General features: G+C 42.7%; 1 protein-coding gene across 4 annotated transcripts in view; it reads left to right on the forward strand.

The window, feature by feature from the left end:
• Window positions 1-20,332, forward strand: part of LOC126473161 (histone-lysine N-methyltransferase NSD3) — a 127,535-nt gene that overhangs the window by 53,727 nt on the left and 53,476 nt on the right. For all 4 annotated transcript variants that reach the window (XM_050100025.1, XM_050100027.1, XM_050100028.1 and 1 more), the window contains 5 exons: window positions 2,413-3,497; window positions 4,056-4,286; window positions 4,370-4,501; window positions 13,897-14,053; window positions 14,177-14,327. In XM_050100025.1, the coding sequence (XP_049955982.1) occupies window positions 2,413-3,497; window positions 4,056-4,286; window positions 4,370-4,501; window positions 13,897-14,053; window positions 14,177-14,327 (1,756 nt within the window). The remainder of the gene's footprint in view (window positions 1-2,412; window positions 3,498-4,055; window positions 4,287-4,369; window positions 4,502-13,896; window positions 14,054-14,176; window positions 14,328-20,332) is intronic.

A 20,332-nucleotide genomic window follows, 5' to 3' on the forward strand; every position in this document is an offset into this window, starting at 1 on the left:
ATCTGTTTGAATTTGGCATGTTTTTTCGTTGTTTTTGCAACAGATTCTGACTTATTTTGGGTGCCAAGGAGGATCAGCTCCATCGTTTGTTAATTTACTTGGTGTAAATCTCTCAGTTGCTGCTGATACTATTTATTTGAATTCAAACCACACCTGGTCTGTACTTACATTGTTAATTTGGAAGGAGTGGAGAGTAGTCTCTCAGGAAGGCGTCAAGTGAATTATCTGCTTTTCTGAATAGGTATATTTTTAGTTTTCTAATTAAACATGTATTTTCGCCAACATATTGAGGGTAAATTAAAGTCATCGCCAACTATATTTGTATGAGTCGGGTACATGTTTGAACTCACACTAGAGTTTTCTTTGAACCTTTCAGCAATTGTATCACCTGAATTGAGAGGTTGGTAAAAGGATCCAATTATTATTTTATTCCGGTTGCCAACAGTGGATGACCTCTGCCCATACTAACTCAGAGGAGTACCCACTTCAATTTTGCGACAAGGTAAACTACTTCTAACAGCAACAAATATGCCACCGCCAACTGTGTTTAGTCCGTGGTTTTGGATCACCGCTAGATTCTTCGCAAAAATTTCGAGTGAACCTATCTCTGGCTTTAGCCAGTTTTCAATGCCTTTAACAATGCGAACTTCAGTGCTTTCTATTAGCGCTTGGAGCTAAGACAATTTACAACTGTTATATCGATGGTTACTGTATCTACGTTCTTCCTGTGTTTGGCCTGCACCGTTTGTTAATGAAGCCCTTTCTGTGTTTTCCTGAGACCCTCTAGTGTAAAATATACTGCCCAGGCCACACTACACAGCTACCTGTGTAGATGCCTCCTGCGTGTAGTGGACTCCTGACCTGTTCAGCCGAACTCAAAACCCAACCACCCTATGGCACAAGTCGAGGAATCTGCAGCCTACACGGTTGCAGGGCCGTCTGAGCCTCTGATTCAGACCCTCCACTCGGCTCTGTACTGAAGTTTCGCAATCTGTCCTTGTCAACTATGCTGCAAATGGTCAGCTCTGCTTTAATCTCACAAGCAAGACTGACAGCCTTTACCACTTTCTTAGCTGTTTGAAACCAGAGAGAATCTCTTCCGATCCAAAGTGACACATCATTGGTTCCCACATTGGCTGCACCCTGTGCTCTTCATGGCATGCGGAAGGATCTCTTCCACATCTGGAATGACTCCACCCAGTATGCATACGGAGTGCACATTGGCTTTCTTCCCCTTCTCTGCCCTAAGGGGCCCCATAACGTGTCTAACGTTGGAGCCTCCAATTGTCAATAATCCCACCCTCTGTGATTTTCTGGATCTTGCAGGTTGAGAGGTTTTCTCTGAAAGAGGACAGACAACAGCATCTGGCTGAGCAACAGTGTCAGCCACAGACAGCACCTGGAACCTGTTTGTCAGACTAACTGGGCAGGCCTTACGTGTGGCTCCCTGGGAAGTCTTTCACCACCTGCTACGCCCCGGGCGACCTCCCACTTGACCATGGTTGAGGAGTCAACCTCAGTGCTAGCAGTAAATGGCCTAGCCACTGGTGAGGACCGATCGGAGGTCTCTGATGTGCTGGATGTCCGTGGGATTTCCACGGCTGGCCCACAACAGGGGTGCCCATCCACTGCAGCTTTAAGCTGTGTAACTGAAGCCATCACAGCCTGGAGCTGAGAGCAAAGTGTCACCAACTGGGCTCGCATCCACATACAACAATCCCAGTCCCTATGCATACTAAAGACCATGGAAAACTAAACTACCCAGATAACGGACTATCGACAGTGCTATGGAACTCTACTGTAGATGCTGACAAAAATCCAGGAATTGTGTCTAATAAATTAGATTAGTACACAGAGATTCAAAACCCTAACTACCGAAGCACTCGGGTGAAATTTGTCCCGATTAGGAACCTGTAATATGTCACAAAATCAGTTTACTTTCCGACTCAAACGAAAACGCAAGAAGTGTGGCTATTATCTATCAGATTAACATGCAGAAACTCAAGAAACTAAACTATCAAAGCACACTGATGAAATTATACAATTTGCTCCTCGTTAGGAACTTGTAAAAGTCGCAAAATCGGTTGCTTCCCTGTTGCTGCTTCTGTCTTGGCCGGCTACTGCTACCTGACTAATGCCAACAAGCGGTCACTAGCTACCTAAACAAACAGACAAATCACTATCCTTGTAAAGAAATTTTTAACATTCAAAAGCTAAAGATTTCAGTTGAATTTACTGATTGTGAATGCTTCAAGTGAGTATCCATCCTTGTTTCAGCAACTGGTCCGTTGGTCCTTCACTTCTACTCGAGATATTACTTTCCAAGATAAATTATGTTTCATTAATTTGAATATTTTTATTGTGGCTTTGATTGTTATTGATTATCGTACACTGAAATTGTTATTTTTTCAGGTCTGAAAGCAGTGCTGACTCTGGGAAAACAGATTCCTCTGAACAGTCAGTTCAAAGTTCTCGTGAAAGCACTCCAGAGAGTGGTTCCGCAGGTCCAGAGACAGATGTTGCACGCACAACTGGGGGATGCCTTTTCCGTGGTGTACGTCGGGACAAAGCATGTTTGTTGTGCCTCAAATCAGGGAATGCCTTCAAATGTCGTGGCATTTGTGGGAATTACTATCACCCAGAATGTGTTGCGATTGAGCTAAGTAGGGCACAGGCCCTAGCTGATGGTATTACACTTGAAGATGATAAAAAGAGATTTTTTAAGAAGAAGAAAAAGGGCCGCCCAAGGAAACTAGCTATCAAAATCAAAACTGAACCCATTGAGACAGTTATTCCCATTAAAGAAACATCTGCAGATAATGTGGATGAACACAGTAAGAGTGACAAAGAGAATGAAGGTACGTCGCAGTTTGGAAATAGCAGACTGACTACCAATGGAGCTACCAATGACAGTTTGAAAACTAATATTACTATTAAAATAGAAATTGTAGAAAATGAAGACACTGATGTGGAAACAAAGTTTGATAACTTGGAAGAAGCCACCGCAAAAGATGATAAGAATTCTGAGTTGTTAGAAGTAAATGAGATTAAAAAAGAAGTTGAGAAAGAAGAAGTTGAGAAGGCCGATTCTGTTACTGGTAGTGCAATGGTAAATACTATTGCTGGAGACAGTACTGATGACAATTTCACAGCTGCAGAACCCAGAAAAGGAAAGGGTAGTAACACAAAACAGCCTCAAAAATCTCATACCAGTACAAGTGGGAACTCTAAAGTAAGTAATGCATTTGACTCAAATGCAACTTCGGAAAGTCTTGAAGGAAATGGAAAAAAGAAATCAAAAACACCCAATGGGGATAGTAGTGAAGAATCTAATGGCAATGAAGAGGGAGATAACGCTAGTGAGAAAAATGTTGCTGAGAAGGAAGCAGAAGCTATGATGAACTTCATTTGTCATGAATGTGTGAAAGGAGTTAAACCAAAATGTTTTGTTTGTGGGAGTGAACAACAAGAATCAGAGATACAGTATTGTTCTGTGGGTAAGTGTCACTTCTTATTTAGTACCTAATAACATGTTTAAAATCTCCAGTCACATTGCTGTCTTTACAATTTGCGTGTGTTCTTTGTATGGAAAGTTAAATGTGAGTCAACAGCTGTTGGCTCTGTAATTTACAATTTGCTCTTCAAAAATATTGAATCTCCTTTGTGTACTTGTTTTGCAAAGCAGCTGCTTCATATTTAAAAAAATTACTCAGAACTACTTGGTTTTGAGAATGAGTGATGTGATTTCATGAAGGTAATGTGACTTGTTATGTACAATGGAATTGTAAAATTGCAGTGTAAGAAAATAGATGTGGTAGAACTGAAAGCATTTGCCACAAAACATACTCTTCTGCGTTCGTGTAATCTTGTCCAGAAAAAGAATCAGTTCATTTCAAAGCTGTCAGTGGCTCTTTTGTCCAACTTATAAGCGTATTGTGTTGTCTGTTGAAAAATTGTAATATTTCTAGTAATGCTGTTATCTCTTCAGTTGTCATAATTAACTGTGAATGTGGAAACCATTGTGCAATATTTACACCCAGTAACTTCTGTTACAGCACATTGTAACAAAATTTACCATACAGAATGCTTGAAATTGTGGCCACAAGCTACAACAAATGGCATATCAAGGAAAAATAAAAACAAAGGTCCCAACGGATCTGTTAATCTCGTCTGTCCACAGCATAAATGTCACACTTGTGTTTCTGATGATCCTCGTAACGCTGTTGGACGTTACACGAATGAGGTAATGGTTCGCTGTATTCGGTGCCCAACAGCTTACCATGCAGGTTTGTGATTGACATTGATTTTTGGATCAGTTTTGCATTACTTTTCCACATTAACTGAATGAAGTGCTTTTTTTCCCCCTCAGGTGATTATTGTGTGCCTGCTGGATCTGAGGTTTTGTCAGCTACCCAGATATTGTGTGCTCGTCATTACCAGCCACTCAAAGGTGCAAAAATTCCTCATTTTAACACCGCATGGTGCTTCCTTTGTTCAATGGGTAAGTAGTAATGACGTAAGGAAACAAACAAAAAAAGTTGTGAAGTTTAATAGGTGTATTAGTTGTAAAGCAACAATGTGATGTGTACCATTAATTGAAATTGTGCATTGTTATATTACGATTACTGCAAGACTCTGAAAACCTGCAAAATCGGTTCATAATGCCACAAGGTCAGATTGTTGTATTTTAGCATGTGATTGTAAAACTGGCATATTAAAATAGTTGTAAAATGGTAATAATCTTGCCGAGTTGTTGGCATGTGTAAAAATTCTTAAGTGAAATATCAACAACCAGTGTGGCATTTAATGTGATCCAAGGTTATAATTAGATTCACAAATAGCATTTATTGAAGAATTAGGAATCTTTTATCAGACAAAGTGTTTTGGCACTGGCCAGCACTTTGCGAGTACTGGAATTGAATCATATTTTGTCCTCCTTTTCATAAGATTCTTGTACTAACTAATCTAAACAAAAAGTGTTCTTTTCATTTGCTGGTGGGCATAACATGCCGTGAAACTCCGTAACCTGTGTAAATGTATCCGGGGAAAGGACAGAAGTTTACCTAACTCCTAGGTAATGTGTTATGCAAATTATGAACAGTATTTTGAGACTTGTACTCATGAAAGGGAAAGATCGACATGAATACATGAATTAATATATGGAAGCTTATATAATTTGATAAATTTTTTGTTTGTGAAATACTGATTGAAGTAATCCAAAGCTGAATGATAATTGCCTCATTTTCTGCTTCATCCACTCAAAATGACTTAAAATTATTGATGTTACAGAGATATTTTGTCTTAAAAAATATTCCATCAATACATGGTGTAAAGTGCACTGATATGAAATTATCTGGAACATTTTAATTACATATCAACCACACTAAATTATCTTCCTAATAGGCGGGAATTGTAAACAGGACCAGATTTACGCAGAGGCCAGGTAGACTCAAGCATAAGAAGTCAAGAGGAAAGAGGCCACCAAGAGACATCAGTAACCGCTTGTATTTTCTAAAGATAGCAAGATCAGTTGAAGGGCAGTTGTTAATGTCCTTGGTTGCTACTGCTGTATAGTTGTGTTTAGCAATGATTTGTGTGCAGCTGTCATTGCTTTGGCTGTCAGATGAAACTTTTACTCTATTTAGTGGTAATGAAATGTGTGACTGCAGTGGTAAAGTTCAGAGTGGAAATAATCAAACAATGGATACTCCAGGTAGGAATATCAACACCATAGGAAAAGATAGATTGCTACTTACCATAAAGAAGACACTTCTTGTTTGCAGACAGGCATGATTAAAAGACTCTTACATGTATCTTTTGGCCATAGCCTTAGTCAGTAAAGAGATACACACAAGCAAGCACACTTCATGCTCAGGACCACCAACTCCAGAATCTCGGACTGGAATGCAAGGTCATATGGGATGCTACTTCTCATTTGAAGGAATGGTGTATAAAAAAATCCGTGGCACACCCAGGGACACCTGCAAGGCACCTTCCTATGCCAACCTTTTTATGGGCCACCGAAAAGAGACCTTCCTAGCCTCCCAAAACACCAAGCCCCTAGTGTGGTTCAGATTCATTGATGATATCCGCATGATCTGGACCCAGGGCCAAGACACCCTATCTTCGTTCTTTCACAACCTCACCACCACCTCTCTCATCTGCTTCACATGGTCCTCCTCAACCCAGTGTGCCATCTTCCTAGATGTTGACCTCCTCCTTTCTGATGGCTCCAGCCGCACTCTGTCCATATTAAGCCCGCCAACAGTATCTGCATTTTGACAGCTGTCATTCCTTTCATACCAAAAAATCCCTCCCATATTGCCTGGCTATCTGGAGAAGTTGTATCTGCAGTGACAAAAACTCCCTAGCCCAGTATGGTGAGGGTCTCAGCAGTGCCTTCACAGACAGGCACTATCCCCCAGACCTAGTCTGCAAACAGATCTCCCATGCCATTTCCCCTCACAACTCCAATCCTCCCACCACTCCCAAAAATCAGTCACAAAGGAGTGTCCCCTTTGTCATCCAGTACCACCCCGGATTGGAACAACTGCACCACATCCTTCGCAGGGCTTTGATTACCTATCATTGTGCCCTGATATTAGGGACATCCTACCCGAGATAGTTCCCGCTAGAGGTCTGCATTATCTCCGATTTTTACCGGCGAGTCCCACTCGCCCCTCTGGCTCTCGGGAGTGTGCGGCCAAGTGTCCTCTTCCACCGGCCGTGGGCAGCCGATCGACAGCGCTCGGCCGAGTGCGCCAAACGCTCGGCCGGTCGCCAGTAACCGGTGGACTCAGTGCCAGCAAGCGGCGCTTCGTCACACTCCTTGAGATCAGAGGCCACCGCTACACATTAACCACTCACTTATTTCTTTTACAAATGTATTTCGTTGTTTACTACCAGTTCTGTGACCTAAATAATACACTTGTATATGTTACATTTGATGTTTGTTAATATGTTGCAGACTACTGGAGTTTCGCCTTTGAGGTTATCATGTATTCCAGTAATTGTAACATTAAAAACAGTAATGTCTGTATTTAGTATTTTGTTCCGTTCGGTAGACAAACGGGAACACAGTAGTCTAATCATCGACTATGTGTAACCTATCTCCAAACTCGGCCATGTATACGTTGTACTAATATTGAATGCAGGATCGGGAAGGAATGACTGTGTTAAAAGTAATACTCACGAAATTTAGTTGCACAAACATTAATTTCTGAACAAATTATGACCTGCAAAAATGTTACAAGTGAATCATGACTATACAATTCGTTTTTCGTCATTGGTGCTCCCTGATACACAGGCGTCATTTGTGTTCCTGGAGCTATTACTACTGTAACAACTAAAACGGCTTCTGACATCAAATGTAACAGTTGTGTTACTAAATGTGACAGTTCTGTCACTCACTGTAACTGGGTTTTCTCTTTTGATGCTGTCAATTGTCAGGATGAGCATTCTAAAGCATTCTGTCAGGATGAAATATTAAATAAATTAACTTTTCTCTCTTAACAACATGTGGGCAGGGTGGGTTCTTCCTTGGCTCGGGTATGAGGTCGAATGAAACATCATTTTTACGTAGATAACTTTTATTGGAAGTTTCGTACAACTGTATCTTACTGGGACGTTCTGGTTCGGAGAGCGGCAGCCGTGTCGTTTGCGTAGCCTTCTGCTGCGACAGCGGCGGCGGCGGCGTCTGATTACGCGTAGCGGTGTGTATCTCATGTCGCCGTCTCGCCCAGCTGACCGGAGACGCGCAGCGCGAGGTGGCTGGTTTTAACTATTGTGAGCGAAGTCGTGCATCGGATGATACCTTGGGTGTGGCGTCCCAGTGTTTCTCTTCTCTAAGCGGCCGCGTGTGTTGTGCGTCGACCAGCGGAGCGGCGCGGCGGGGCAAGGCCAGTGTCCCGAACTCTAACCACGGACTCCCGCTTGCCAGTCTTCGGCTGTCAGGTCTTTATCCCAGCTCACAGGTGACTGCTGAGGTGAGGCCGTCTCCTTCCCGTCCTCACGAGTCACCTGGGTACGTAAAAATCAGATTTCCAATACCTTTTAACTTCTGTCTTCTGGCGCCGCGGCTGCTGCTTGCTATTCCATTACAGCGGCGGACTTGGTGCGACTGTGTATGATGTAGTCTCTTCTTGCATGACGGTCTTCAGCACCAAAACTGACTGAAAACTACTGCTACTCTTCTTTTCTTCCTTCGTCTCTCATCTTCGTCTCTCATCTTCGTCTCTCGTCTTCGTCTCTCGTCTTCGTCTCTCGTCTTCGTCTCCGTCTGTCTTCATCTGTCTTCATCTGTCTTCATCTGTCGGGCCCACCGCGTCTCGCGTATTTATTCACTTCAGTTCACTGGAGGTGAACGACTTCACGGCCATTGCCTCTTCTGTCACGTTGAAAAGCTTCTCGAAGAATCTTCTTAACGTCGGTCATTGGCTCTTGGAATGTAGGCGGGGGCCTCTGATCGCATGTGACGACTGAGAAACACGTGAGCCGGTCATTGCCTCTTCCGTCACGTTGGAATGCTTCTCGAAGAATCTTCCTAACGTCGGTCATTGGCTCTTGGAATGTAGGCGAGGGCCTTTGCTCACATGCGACAACTGAGAAACACGTGAGCCGGTCGGGCGATGCCCTGACGGCTGAATCGACAGCGCCCGCTTATGTGGAACTCGCTGACTTCACGGTCATTGTCTCTTCTGTTCTGTTGTTCTGCCCACTGAATGCGAGTATGTAACTCTCTAAACTAAACCAAGTTTTCCATTTATATTCTAATTTCTAGTTCACTTTGATTTCACTAATTTATTTACTTAACTACCACTCAACACTACAGCTGGCGGTTTGAACTTCTTCCTGTGAAGTCAATGAAAGTGGAATCATACATTTATAGCGTTTGAGGAATGTTTCCTTCCTTGTGATTACGTGGTATGTTGTGAATACTTACGTAATTGTGATGGATCAATAAGAGATCAATAACCTTGTCTGATACCAGGCACGATCTTTTGCTGGACAGCAGGTGACCGGCCTGGCTAAAATTTCTATCGCTGGCAGCACTAGTGGCAGGAATACAGAGAACTCTTCTAGCTACTACCGACAGCCTTGGAAATAGCCCCGCGTGTGTTTTCCACCACTGCAAAATTTGTCCTTCGGCACAGCTACAGGCGGATTTGGAGAGCGAAAGATACCTGTCGAGTTCATTGGTAGTAACTGTGTGTCCATCTTCGTCGTCCTCATCCGAAGTCCAGTCCATCCTAGACTTTTTCATGGGAAGAACTTGGTCACTGTTTGCTTGAATGGACTCTAAACATGAATGAAAACGACCGTAAGATATCATCATAGTTAGAATTACTGGTTACTCTAACGAAAGATGGCAGATTAGACAAACAAACATTCGTTTACTAATTGGTTTCAGTGAATGAACCTTACCATTTACGGGCAGTTCAGAGTACAATCGTCGAACTTCAGCATACGCGGCTTGCTTTTCGTCTGCTGTGAGTTTCTTCAAATGACGCCGTGATGGCCATAGAACCGTGGCAACATAATGGATAGACTCAATTTTGCACTTCTCTGTGATGAAATATGCTGCTCTCCTTTTTATTTTCGCCATGAGCTGAAAAGGAAACCCAATATACATAACTGCACTCTGATAATTCAACAGTTGTATAAAGGATCGTAACCTGTAGAAAGTGTTCTTACCTCATTGTCGCTGTCTATTGGTTCACAATGATGTAACAGACTCTTGTACCACGGCAGCACACATTCCAGCGTTGTTATCTTTGCAGTTTCCAAATCCAAACTTGCTTCTTTAAAGGGGGCTAGAAAAGCGACAACGTCTCGTACGCACCCTTCTTGGAAGGTTTATAAGATGGAATTGAGCATTAACAGTATACTGTTCCACCGAGTTACAGCTTCTTGCTTCACAGAGTGCCACAGACGCCTCGAGTGACCCGATCTCTTCAAATAGCCTGCTATAGCTCTAGCTGATAGTAGACACGACAGGATTTCAGGGGCTTCGTCTTCTAAAAAGTCTCTTGAAATGTGTGACGAAGCGCAGTCATCAAGCAGTGATCAAAGCAAGGCAAACGGTCGTAAGATTCAAGTGCCTTCTTCATATTAGCTCCTTGGTCGGTGACAAAGTAACATTTCGTATGATCATTCTTGTTAATTCCTAACTCAAGCATCCGCTCTTCGATTTCGTGCCGTATGTTCTCTCCTGTCTTAGGTACATCCGAAAACTCTGTTGTTATCAAAACAAGCATTTCCAGCTGCCACTCATCATTCACATAATGCGACGTCAGTCAAAAAATTTCTCTTCTTGTAGTTATCAGACCACAGACCAGCGTCTAAAGTGCACATTTTGTTCTTTAAGGCACATATTAGCTTGGGCACCATCGTCACCCGTATTTTGTCTGCCTTTTCTTTAATATGCCGCGATACAGTTGTAGGGTGCGGAAGAACATCTTCTATACTGACTTTGCCGTTAAGTGGCGCCAATATTAATGAGCTCCTGTGAATAAATCTTCAAGCCAATCTTACTACAAGTATTTAACGGTAGCAAATCTATTCCACTCGTATCGACCAGCCTATCAACAACAACTTTCTTTATGCTACTTGGTACAGAAAATGGCCGGTGGACTTCTGTTCCGCATTTACTTTTGCAGTGCCGAATCATACCTGTTGTGCTTGACTGGTACGAAAGTATGGTATCGGATGTGGTAAATTGCACGAAACCAGCAGAAGCCTGCGTGACAGGATCCACTAAAAGTGCAAACGATTTCCAAGCTTCACTTTTCGCCTCCTCTTCCGACATGTCTTTCCTCTTCAGGACTGATGAGCCGCTCCTAATTCTCTCCATAGTACTTCTCTTCGTTTCATGAATGGAACGTTTACGACCTATACTTGATTTATCTATAACGCTGTCTGCGCTGCTCAAAGCCAGGTCATCAACTGCGTTTACACACAGTTTCTAATGCGATTCGGCACTGTAGAGTGCACGGCGGTTGTACTGTCACCGGCTGAGATTGTGAGTACGCTCGAGCGCCCGGCAGTGCTCGACAGTCCAACCGATAACCGAGAGGTGGAGGACAACCGGCCACATGGCGCATTAGACGGCCACAGCCGTATCGCAGCGTGGGCCTTTCCCAGCCGTCGAGCAGCGGCACGAAACGGGAAATGCTCGAGCGGTTGTTTTCATCGAAATGCAGAGCTCTACTTCCCACCCCTTCTAAAATGATGTTCCATTGTCTACTCAAACTCCACAACATCCTAGTCCATCCTTGTGCCACTCCCAATCCCAACCCCTGCCACAAGGATGATATCCTTGTGGAAGACTCAGGTGCAAAATCTGCCCAATCTACCCACCCAGCACTTCTTATTCCAGTCCTGTCACAGGTTTATTGTACCCCATCAGGGGCCGAGCCACCTGTGAAAGCTGCCATGCCATTTACCAGCTCTGCTGCCATCATTGCACAGCTTTTTATATTGGTATGACTACCAACCACCTGTCTGCCAGGATGAATAACCACTGCCAAACTGCACCCAAGAGCAAAGTAGATCACCCCATGGTACAACAAGCAGCTGAATATGTCATGTCAGATTTCAATGGCTGCTTTACTACCTGAGCCATCTGTATCCTTCCCTCCACCACCAACTTTTCTGAACTGCGCAGGTGGGAGATATCCTTACAACACATTCTCTGCTTTCGCAGTTATTTTGGCCTCAACCGACAGTAACATACTGTCCCCATACCCTCCACCCAACAGTTTTCACCCTCTATGTCCTGTCATCTCCTCCCCATTCTTGTCTTCCACCCTGTTTATTTGCAGCCTTCTTCCAATGCATCTGCCCATTTTGCCCAACTCTTTTAATTTTTTGTTCCTTTTTTTCCTCACCTCCCTGCCCCACAGCTGCCTGACACTGCGCCTGTTGGAGTTTAGTCCTGCACACTCTACCAGACAGCATTTGTCTCTCTCTCTCTCTCTCTCTCTCTCTCTCTCTCTCTCTCTACCTGGACACTACTTCCCCTTCCCCTTCCCCACCCTCTCCAAACTGCTGCTTGCATCCCACATGATGTTGCATTCCAGCCCGAGATGCTTGAGTTGGCAGTTGTGTGCTTGCTTGCTTGCTTGCTTGTGTGTGTGTGTGTGTGTGTGTGTGTGTGTGTGTGTGTGTGACTAAGACTGTGGCCGAAAGCTACATGCTAGTGTCTTGTAACTGTGCCTCTCTGCAACTTAGTGTCTTCTTTACGGAGAGTGAAAATAATGTCATTTTTTATGTTGATGCTGGGAAAGTATCACACATGGCGGGGAGGAGGGACTTTTGACAGGAGCAGGGTGTTTCCAACATTTGGAAATAAGGAAATAGAGGAGAACAGAGTTATCAAAAAGAGTAGTTGTGAAGAGTGTGTATGCACATTACTTTTGTCATAAAAGCCTGTATAATAACCATTCAATCTGCTAAAAAGTCGATAGAATGCAGAGGAATCAAAGACACATGTGGACTGCGGATATTTTCAATTAACAACTCCTGAAGTGTTTTCAGTGCATGTATTATTTTGTCAGTGAGTGTATTTTTCTGGCTGGAAGTATCACATACAGTGATTCTTTTTCTGCTTACTCCTATCCTCATCTCTCCTCTTCTCCCACTCAACCACTCTTCAGGAAGTTACCAGAAAAATGAAATTGTTGAATCCTGTAACCATTGGGTTTGGTAATCCCTTTATTGATGTCTAATGCATGTTATACACTAATCCTCTCCTTCCCCCACACATATTTCTCACTAGTGCTCGTTCTCTGCAGTTTAGAATAGCATTCTAGTAGGTCACTACAGTGCATTATAATGACTTGGAAATTTAGAATAGCATTCTAGTAGGTCATTGCAGTGCATTATAATGATTTGGAAATCGGCCATGAGTTGTATGAGCAGTCATTCTCACTGGTACAAGGGAATGCCCCAAGTATTTTACCATAAACATGTGTGTTACTTTTGGCAGATTTGCTACAAGTTAACAATAGCATTGCCAAGTATTGTTGGGCATCAATAACACACAGCACAAATTTACAGACTACTGACTCAAACCTGCAACTTTGTATGTTGTATGAGAACTTAACTCCTGCATTATTGTTTTAATTCATGGGATTTTTTTGTGTAACTGGCAGCGCAGCTGTGACAGGTGTGCTAGTTGGGGTGAGCAGTATTTTCAGGTTAAGCCTTTGATTTATTTCTACACACTCAATCACAATATATTTGTTGCATGCATTTGGATGTGTTACTGATTCATAAATTTTGTAATTGTGAGAACTGAAATTCACTAGTGTTTTCTGTGACACTTCTCAAAACAGAAGTAGTTGAAAGTAAGGTAAAGCTGTCAATCTGAAAGGTGGTTTGGAAACCACAGTGTGTTATTAGGTGTGGTTCTGTGGGATATGGTGTACCGTTGGATTACTCTGACATTTGAAGTGATTTACCCAGTTGGTTAGAGAGAGACCTACAGCGTAATATGAATTTCCAATCATGGTGGAATTCAGAATTTTTCGTGTTAACAAATCACTACTGAGCAATAAATGACAGAAAAAAATGAACTAACTGAAGATCGAATTCTGGACATTTGAATTTGGATACTGACACACCAAAATGGTTCATGATCACTTAATGTATTCGTGTTCTAAAAATCTGTGTTCTGCTGTATTGAACAAATGAGCAACTACATTTTTTATTAAAATATATGTACAGATTTTTAATTTTCTGTACTGTTGTTACTGAAGTCAAGTGTTGACTTCTTTAAATAAATAAAACTCCTCAGCGTGGTATATGTTCATTTTTTTTGTATCAGGTTTGTGAATGTGTTCCTTAACATATGGCATAATTTTTAATAAATTACATTATTTCACATCTTTTCAGGTGGGTCCCTAATTTGCTGTGATTTATGTCCAACTTCATTTCACGCAGACTGTTTGCGAATATCACCCCCAGAAGGCAGTTTCATATGTGAGGATTGTGAAACTGGAAGATATCCATTGTTTGGAGAAATTGTGTGGGTGAAACTAGGTCATTACAGGTATTATACTTCATCTTATAATTACTACTCAGATCATTCTTGTGGCGAGTATACTGCCTTAATTTAAATAAGTCTTGTGTATTTAAGTGAAACCACCATTACTAGGTCATGTTTACATTTCAGGTGGTGGCCAGCAAGGATTCTGTTCCCAAGTGAAGTTCCTGAAAATGTGAACAAAATACCTCACACTTACGGTGAATTCTGTGTGAAATTCTTTGGATCAAATGATCATTTCTGGGTGAACAGAGGTCGTGTCTTTTTATATCAGGATGGCGTAAGTATTTGCGTTGTTGGAACACAAAACTCCAAACGCATTAATGAACTTCATCTGGACATAAAGACAAAAATGTCTGAAGAGGTGTGGAAGAAATTATGAAATAGGGTGATCATAAAAGCTTAATTTAAGTAAAAACAGTGTAGGAAAAGACAGATTGCTATTGCTGTTTTGTAGGAGAAGACACATTGCTACTTACCATAAAAATGATGTTGATTTTCCTACCTGGAGTTTCTATTGTTTGTGTAACTTTAAGTATGATAAAGAAAAGAGTCTAGTCATGACAGAGTATCAATAAATATGAAAGATGCCACTGGTTTGTAGTGTGAGCTCCTTGCAATGTGCCTTGCATACCGTTTCATAGTAATTAATGATTATTGTAATGTAGTCATGAGCTCTGCGAAAATATTGTGACAGAGTTCGGGCCATTACCGGAAACTTTAAAAAACTAAAAATTTCCGAAATGTTACATGGAATAATATGTGAATAGGTATCGGCAATACATGAATAACTGTTTAGTGTATAAAAGCATGTAACTGATTTTATTGTTTTATATATTATTCTTGAGCACTTTGATGTGAACATTTATACCAAACGAAAAAAGTCTGATGATTAGCAAGTGACTTGAGTTGCGAGCTTTGTTTTGGAGTGATCAGATGGTCAGCTGTGATGTAAGCAAATTGTAATGGAAATGGGTTAATTTTTGCATTATGAATGTCTCAACTTTCGTGCCTGTTTTCTTCTGGTGCTGGTAGATAAGCTGTTCCTGCAGAGTTTTGTGATATGCCTGTAAGCTAGAAGTGGTTTTTAATTCAGTAAAATTTCACCTCCACATACTCCCATTAACATGAAACCTACCTTTTAAGTTTTTACAAAGAGAAACCAGTTATTTCACAAGAAATGAACTTGACGGAAGTGTTCTTATTTCCAGACAAACATTTTTTTTAGTACAGATTCTCAAAATATTAATGTTCCAAATTTATACACTTTTACCTACTTTCAAACAAATTCTGGTACTTGAAGAATTATTTTGGAAGACATCCACAGCTTTTTAAGATGAACAAAATGACAACACATCTTTTGTTTAACATAAGGGAACAAAAAGTGGTTAAGTTGTAAACAGGTGAATACAGACAGACAACAAGGCATTGCATTAATGTTTTTCTGCATCCAATAATCTATCCCTTGTCATGTTGTGTGTGACAGGAGTATTGTCATGATGAAGAATAACAACTGTTTTCCGTGTTGAAGCTTGGGACAAGCAAATTGTAGCATAGCATTTAGCATTAACTTTTCTTTGAACATCTAAAATAATGGGTTTGACATGTCCAGTGCAACTAAAGTAAAATTCAGTTATTTTCGTAGAAGTGCTTTGAGAATTGGTAGTCATTTTCATAGAAGTTCTTTGCGAATTTGTCACTTCCTATGATTTTGGTTCATTGTGAAGCACCCATACAGTTGATAGCTGCTGAGTTTCTGGCTCATATGAATGTCCCCAAGTTTAGTTTCCTATTAAGGTATTTTATATGGATTTTTTGTTTTCTTACACCAGCCGACAGGAGCATGCATTCAAGCTTTGGCCAGATTGCGTGGAATTCATCAGGAGCAGATCTTCGCAGTTTAATGTTTGTGGAAAATTGAATGTACTTTAATCTTTGATACACCTAGATGCGTGTCTCAGGGTAAATCATACACCTACCTTCTGCAGGACTGTTGAGCATAATATGAAAGTTTATTGTAACAAATGAACAAAATTTATTCTCAAAGGAAGTACGACCATGACAAAATTGTGCAAAGTAATTGTAAGCACTCTCATCTGCATCTATGCTCTGCAAACCACTGTAAAGTGCACGGCAGAGGATGCTTCTTGTTGCACGTTAGGAATTCTTCCTGTTCCAATTGCGTATGGAGGGTAGGAAGGAAGATGGGAATAACGATTGCCTAAGAGCTTGCTTGCATTCTATAACTAGTAAAATTTACTTATAGATTCGTCACTTAACTACTAGTTCCTGAAACTTTAGAAGTTGCTTTTCGCAGCATGATTAGCATATATCTGCAAGAGTGTACCAGTTCAAAATTTTCACCATTTCCACTACGCTCTTCTGCGCTTGAGACAGGGCTGTGACTATGTATAGTACACATTCACTATCCTCTGCTGGTCTGGAGTATATGTCACACATGCGAGCCCTCCCGCCTCCCCCCCTCCCTCTCCTGGGCTCACCACTCTTTTGTGGGTTTGTGCTTGGTTACCAAAGGTCCCCATACTTTGCGGCACCTGTGTCCATTCTCCAGCTGTTCTTTTTCCTGTCGCTTGGGGAACATGTCGGGGATATTTTTGGGAATGTGTTCTGAAGATTTAGTAGCCTGACACCAGAACAGTCGCTCAACTCTCTTTTTCTTTCTTTCTTCATTCTCCATCTCCTACCATTCCTCCGCTTTGGCATTTTAGGTTCATCTTTTTTTTTCTTATTCCTTCCTGTGTGAAGGATGGCCCACGCGTTTGACAGTTAATGTGACTGGGTAATGTGCAACTCCCAACCGCAGGGTCAACAGATAGGGTTCACACTTAACCCACTGGTACAGGCCAGGCCCACGGAGGGGTGATTGGGGAGCTGTTACCTCCCCAAATTGTCAATTGGTCCCTCTGTCAGGAGTTCGGGAGGTGTGACCTGAGATGTGAACAAATGCCTAAGGCAGGTGAGCCCCCCTCTAAGCCCCCCCCCCTCCCTCCCCCACTACCACCAGTTGGAAGGAGACCACCATCGGAGATGTTGGCAATCATGGGAGATTTTCTGGCAATGACCCGATCACCATGTCAGCCTCCATCTACTAAACGTTAACGTAAACGGAATGAGGGTAAAGATTCAAAGAATTTCCCAGCGGTGCCTCGGTTCCTCATGGAAGGAGGTCAGTCCTTTACTGCTGTTAATCCCTTTATTATTCAGAAAGATGTTGATGCATTTGCAGGTCCTGTGAAATACTTGCTCCCGTTTATATAATGAAATTTTGCTATAGGAGACCGATGGTGATGCTTGAGCTCAACAATTGCTTGCAGCTTTGCTCCTCCATGGCTATCCTGTTTGTGTCAAGGCCCAGCAAATGCTGAGGTTTTTCATGTGGTGTTGTTTACACTAGCTTGCTTAGTGTTCTGACCCTGGGAGAAATCAAAATTTATCTCTCTGATCTGGGTGTCACTCCAGTTCATTGAGTAATGCAAAAGGTTTAGGCAACCTTAGTGTCGACACACACTCTTTCTCATGTTTGATAGAGCAGTGCTTCCATCGAATTTCAAAGCAGGCTATGAAGTCATCACGGTCCGGCATATATTCCAAACACAATGCTTTGCTACCAGTTTCAGCGTTAGTCGCACTCGCATGTCCTGTCGAAACACGACCAAATGTGTTACTTGTAGGGATGCTCACAAGGGCGATTGCCTGCTGCCTCCTCTCCGCTGTGTCAGTCCATGGTGGAATGCCACGCCAAGGGGCCTGGGTTCGATTCCCAGCTGGGGCAAGAGATTTTCTTCGCTCATGGACTGGGTGTTGTGTTGTCATCATTATTTCATCCCCATCTCCGACACACAAGTCGCCCAATGTGGCATCGAATGCAGTAAGTACTTACCCTTGCGGACAGAACTTCCCCGAGTGGCGGACTCCCGGCCCACAATGCCGTATGCTCATTTCCATTTCCACTGTATCAGTTGGAGTGGTGACCATGCAGCCTCACCCCGAGAATGTCCCATGTATCTCAATGAATGGGCCATCCAGGAGATCCAGGGGTAAAGGAAAAAGTACTGTATCCTATTGCTCACAAGTTGTTGGCTAGTTGAAAGCCCTGTGTTTTATCATTTGGCACTTATAGTACTGTACTTGCCATGCCTCGCTCCACGTAGGTCATGGCCACACAGACTTGTGACCTCAAATTCAGCGCTGCAGTTGTAAAATTGCCCATTATCACGGTAGCATCTCTGTCTCCTTCTCCAGCTGTACAAGAAGTCACCGAATCTTCTCCTCCAGCGACGAAATCACCTGCTACACAACCAACAGGCTGAAAAGATAAAGGAATACTCCTGTGAAGACTTCTTATGTCCCTCCAGCCAGCAAACATCTGAGTCTTCATCTGCCAACCACAAAGGCTCTAAGAAATCAAAGGCAAATCCGCAGGCTGACCCAGTGAGAATGCCAATGCCTCTGTAGATCTTATGCAACAGGACCTTTCGGAGAGCCTCCTTAATTGCATCGCCATGTGATACTTTCATCTGGTTGACCTCCATTTTGCCAGTGCTTAACTTCTACTGCTTTTCTGCCCTGGAATCCGCAGGCTGACCCAGTGAGAATGCCAACTCCCTCTGTAGATCTTATGCAACAGGACCTTTCAGCATCTGCGCCCTGTACCAATAAGTCTCCGAAGGATGGCACTCGGCAGCTGCCTAGGTGACTACGCTTCATTTGTTCCCTCCTCTACAATCTCTGTTATGACTCTTCTCCAGCGTCCACTTGTTCTCTGCCTCCAAGGAACAAAATTGTGACCTCACAACCACTTTGACCTCTTGCATTTCTGTCTGGTCAGCTTTGACCTTCCCCCCCCAAAGACAGCACTCCATCTCATGGGGGAGTAATGCTGCTCATCCGGGATGATGATCGTAGCCAAACCATCTCACTGAACACTTGGCTGCAAGCTGTTGCAGTCCACATTATCCTCCCTCACTTCAGCTTTTCTCTTTTCAACATCTACATCACTCTGTAATTCGATGTCACCAGGGCAGACTTCCTTCAGGTGATTGATCAACTCCCTCACCCCTTTTTTGCTGCTCGGTGACTTCAAGGACAGGTATATAGACACACACACACACACACACACACACACACACACAAGCAGACATTTGCAAAGCCCTTTTGTGAGTGTGTGTGTGTGTGTGTGTGTGTGTGTGTGTGTGTGTGTGTGTGTGTGTGTCTATATATATATATATTGGTTGGTGTTAGTGGGAAGTATCCAGATAACCCGGACGGTGTAACACTGTGCCAAGATGTGCTGGTCGTGCACCAAGGCATGTTTAGCCACAGGGTGATCCTCATTACCAACAAACACTGTCTGCCTGTGCCCTTCAGCATATCCTTTCTTCTCGCTATCCGCCAGGCCTCAATCTCCGCTAATTTCTAATTTCAATTTGCCGCCGCTCATACCTCACCTGTCTTTCAACTTCATCTTTGCCTCTGTACATCCGCCCCGACTGACATCTCTGCCCAAAAAATGCCCAAACTCTTTGCCTTTACAAATGTCTGCTTGTGTCTGTGTATGTGTGGATGGATATGTGTGTGTGTGCGAGTGTATACCTGTCCTTTTTTCCCCCTAAGGTAAGTCTTTCCGCTCCCAGGATTGGAATGACTCCTTACCCTCTCCCTTAAAACCCATATCCTTTTGTCTTTCCTTCTCCTTCCCTCTTTCCTGACGAGGCAACCATTGGTTGCGAAAGCTAGAATTTTGTGTGTATGTTTGTGTTTGTTTGTGTGTCTATCGACCTGCCAGCGCTTTTGTTTGGTAAGTTTCATCATCTTTCTTAAAGATATATTTTTCCCACGTGGAATGTTTCCCTCTATTATATCTATATATATATATATATATATATAATAGAAGGAAACACTCCATGTGGGAAAAAATATATCTAAAAACAAATATGATGTGACTTACCAAACGAAAGCGCTGGCACGTCGGTAGACACACAAACATACACACAAAATTCTAGCTTTCGCAACCAATGGTTGCCTCGTCAGGAAAGAGGGAAGGAGGGGGAAAGGCAAAAGGATTTGGGTTTTAAGGGAGAGGGTAAGGAGTCATTCCAATCCCGGGAGCGGAAAGACCTACCCTAGGGGGAAAAAAAGGACGGGTATACACTCGCGCGCGCGCGCGCGCACACATATCCATCCACACATATACATATATGTCTGCTTGTGTTTGTATATGTGTGGATGGATATGTGTGTGTTTGTGTGCGCGAGTGTATACCCG

Source organism: Schistocerca serialis, chromosome 4 (assembly GCF_023864345.2).
Source record: "Schistocerca serialis cubense isolate TAMUIC-IGC-003099 chromosome 4, iqSchSeri2.2, whole genome shotgun sequence".
Lineage (NCBI taxonomy): Eukaryota > Metazoa > Arthropoda > Insecta > Orthoptera > Acrididae > Schistocerca > Schistocerca serialis.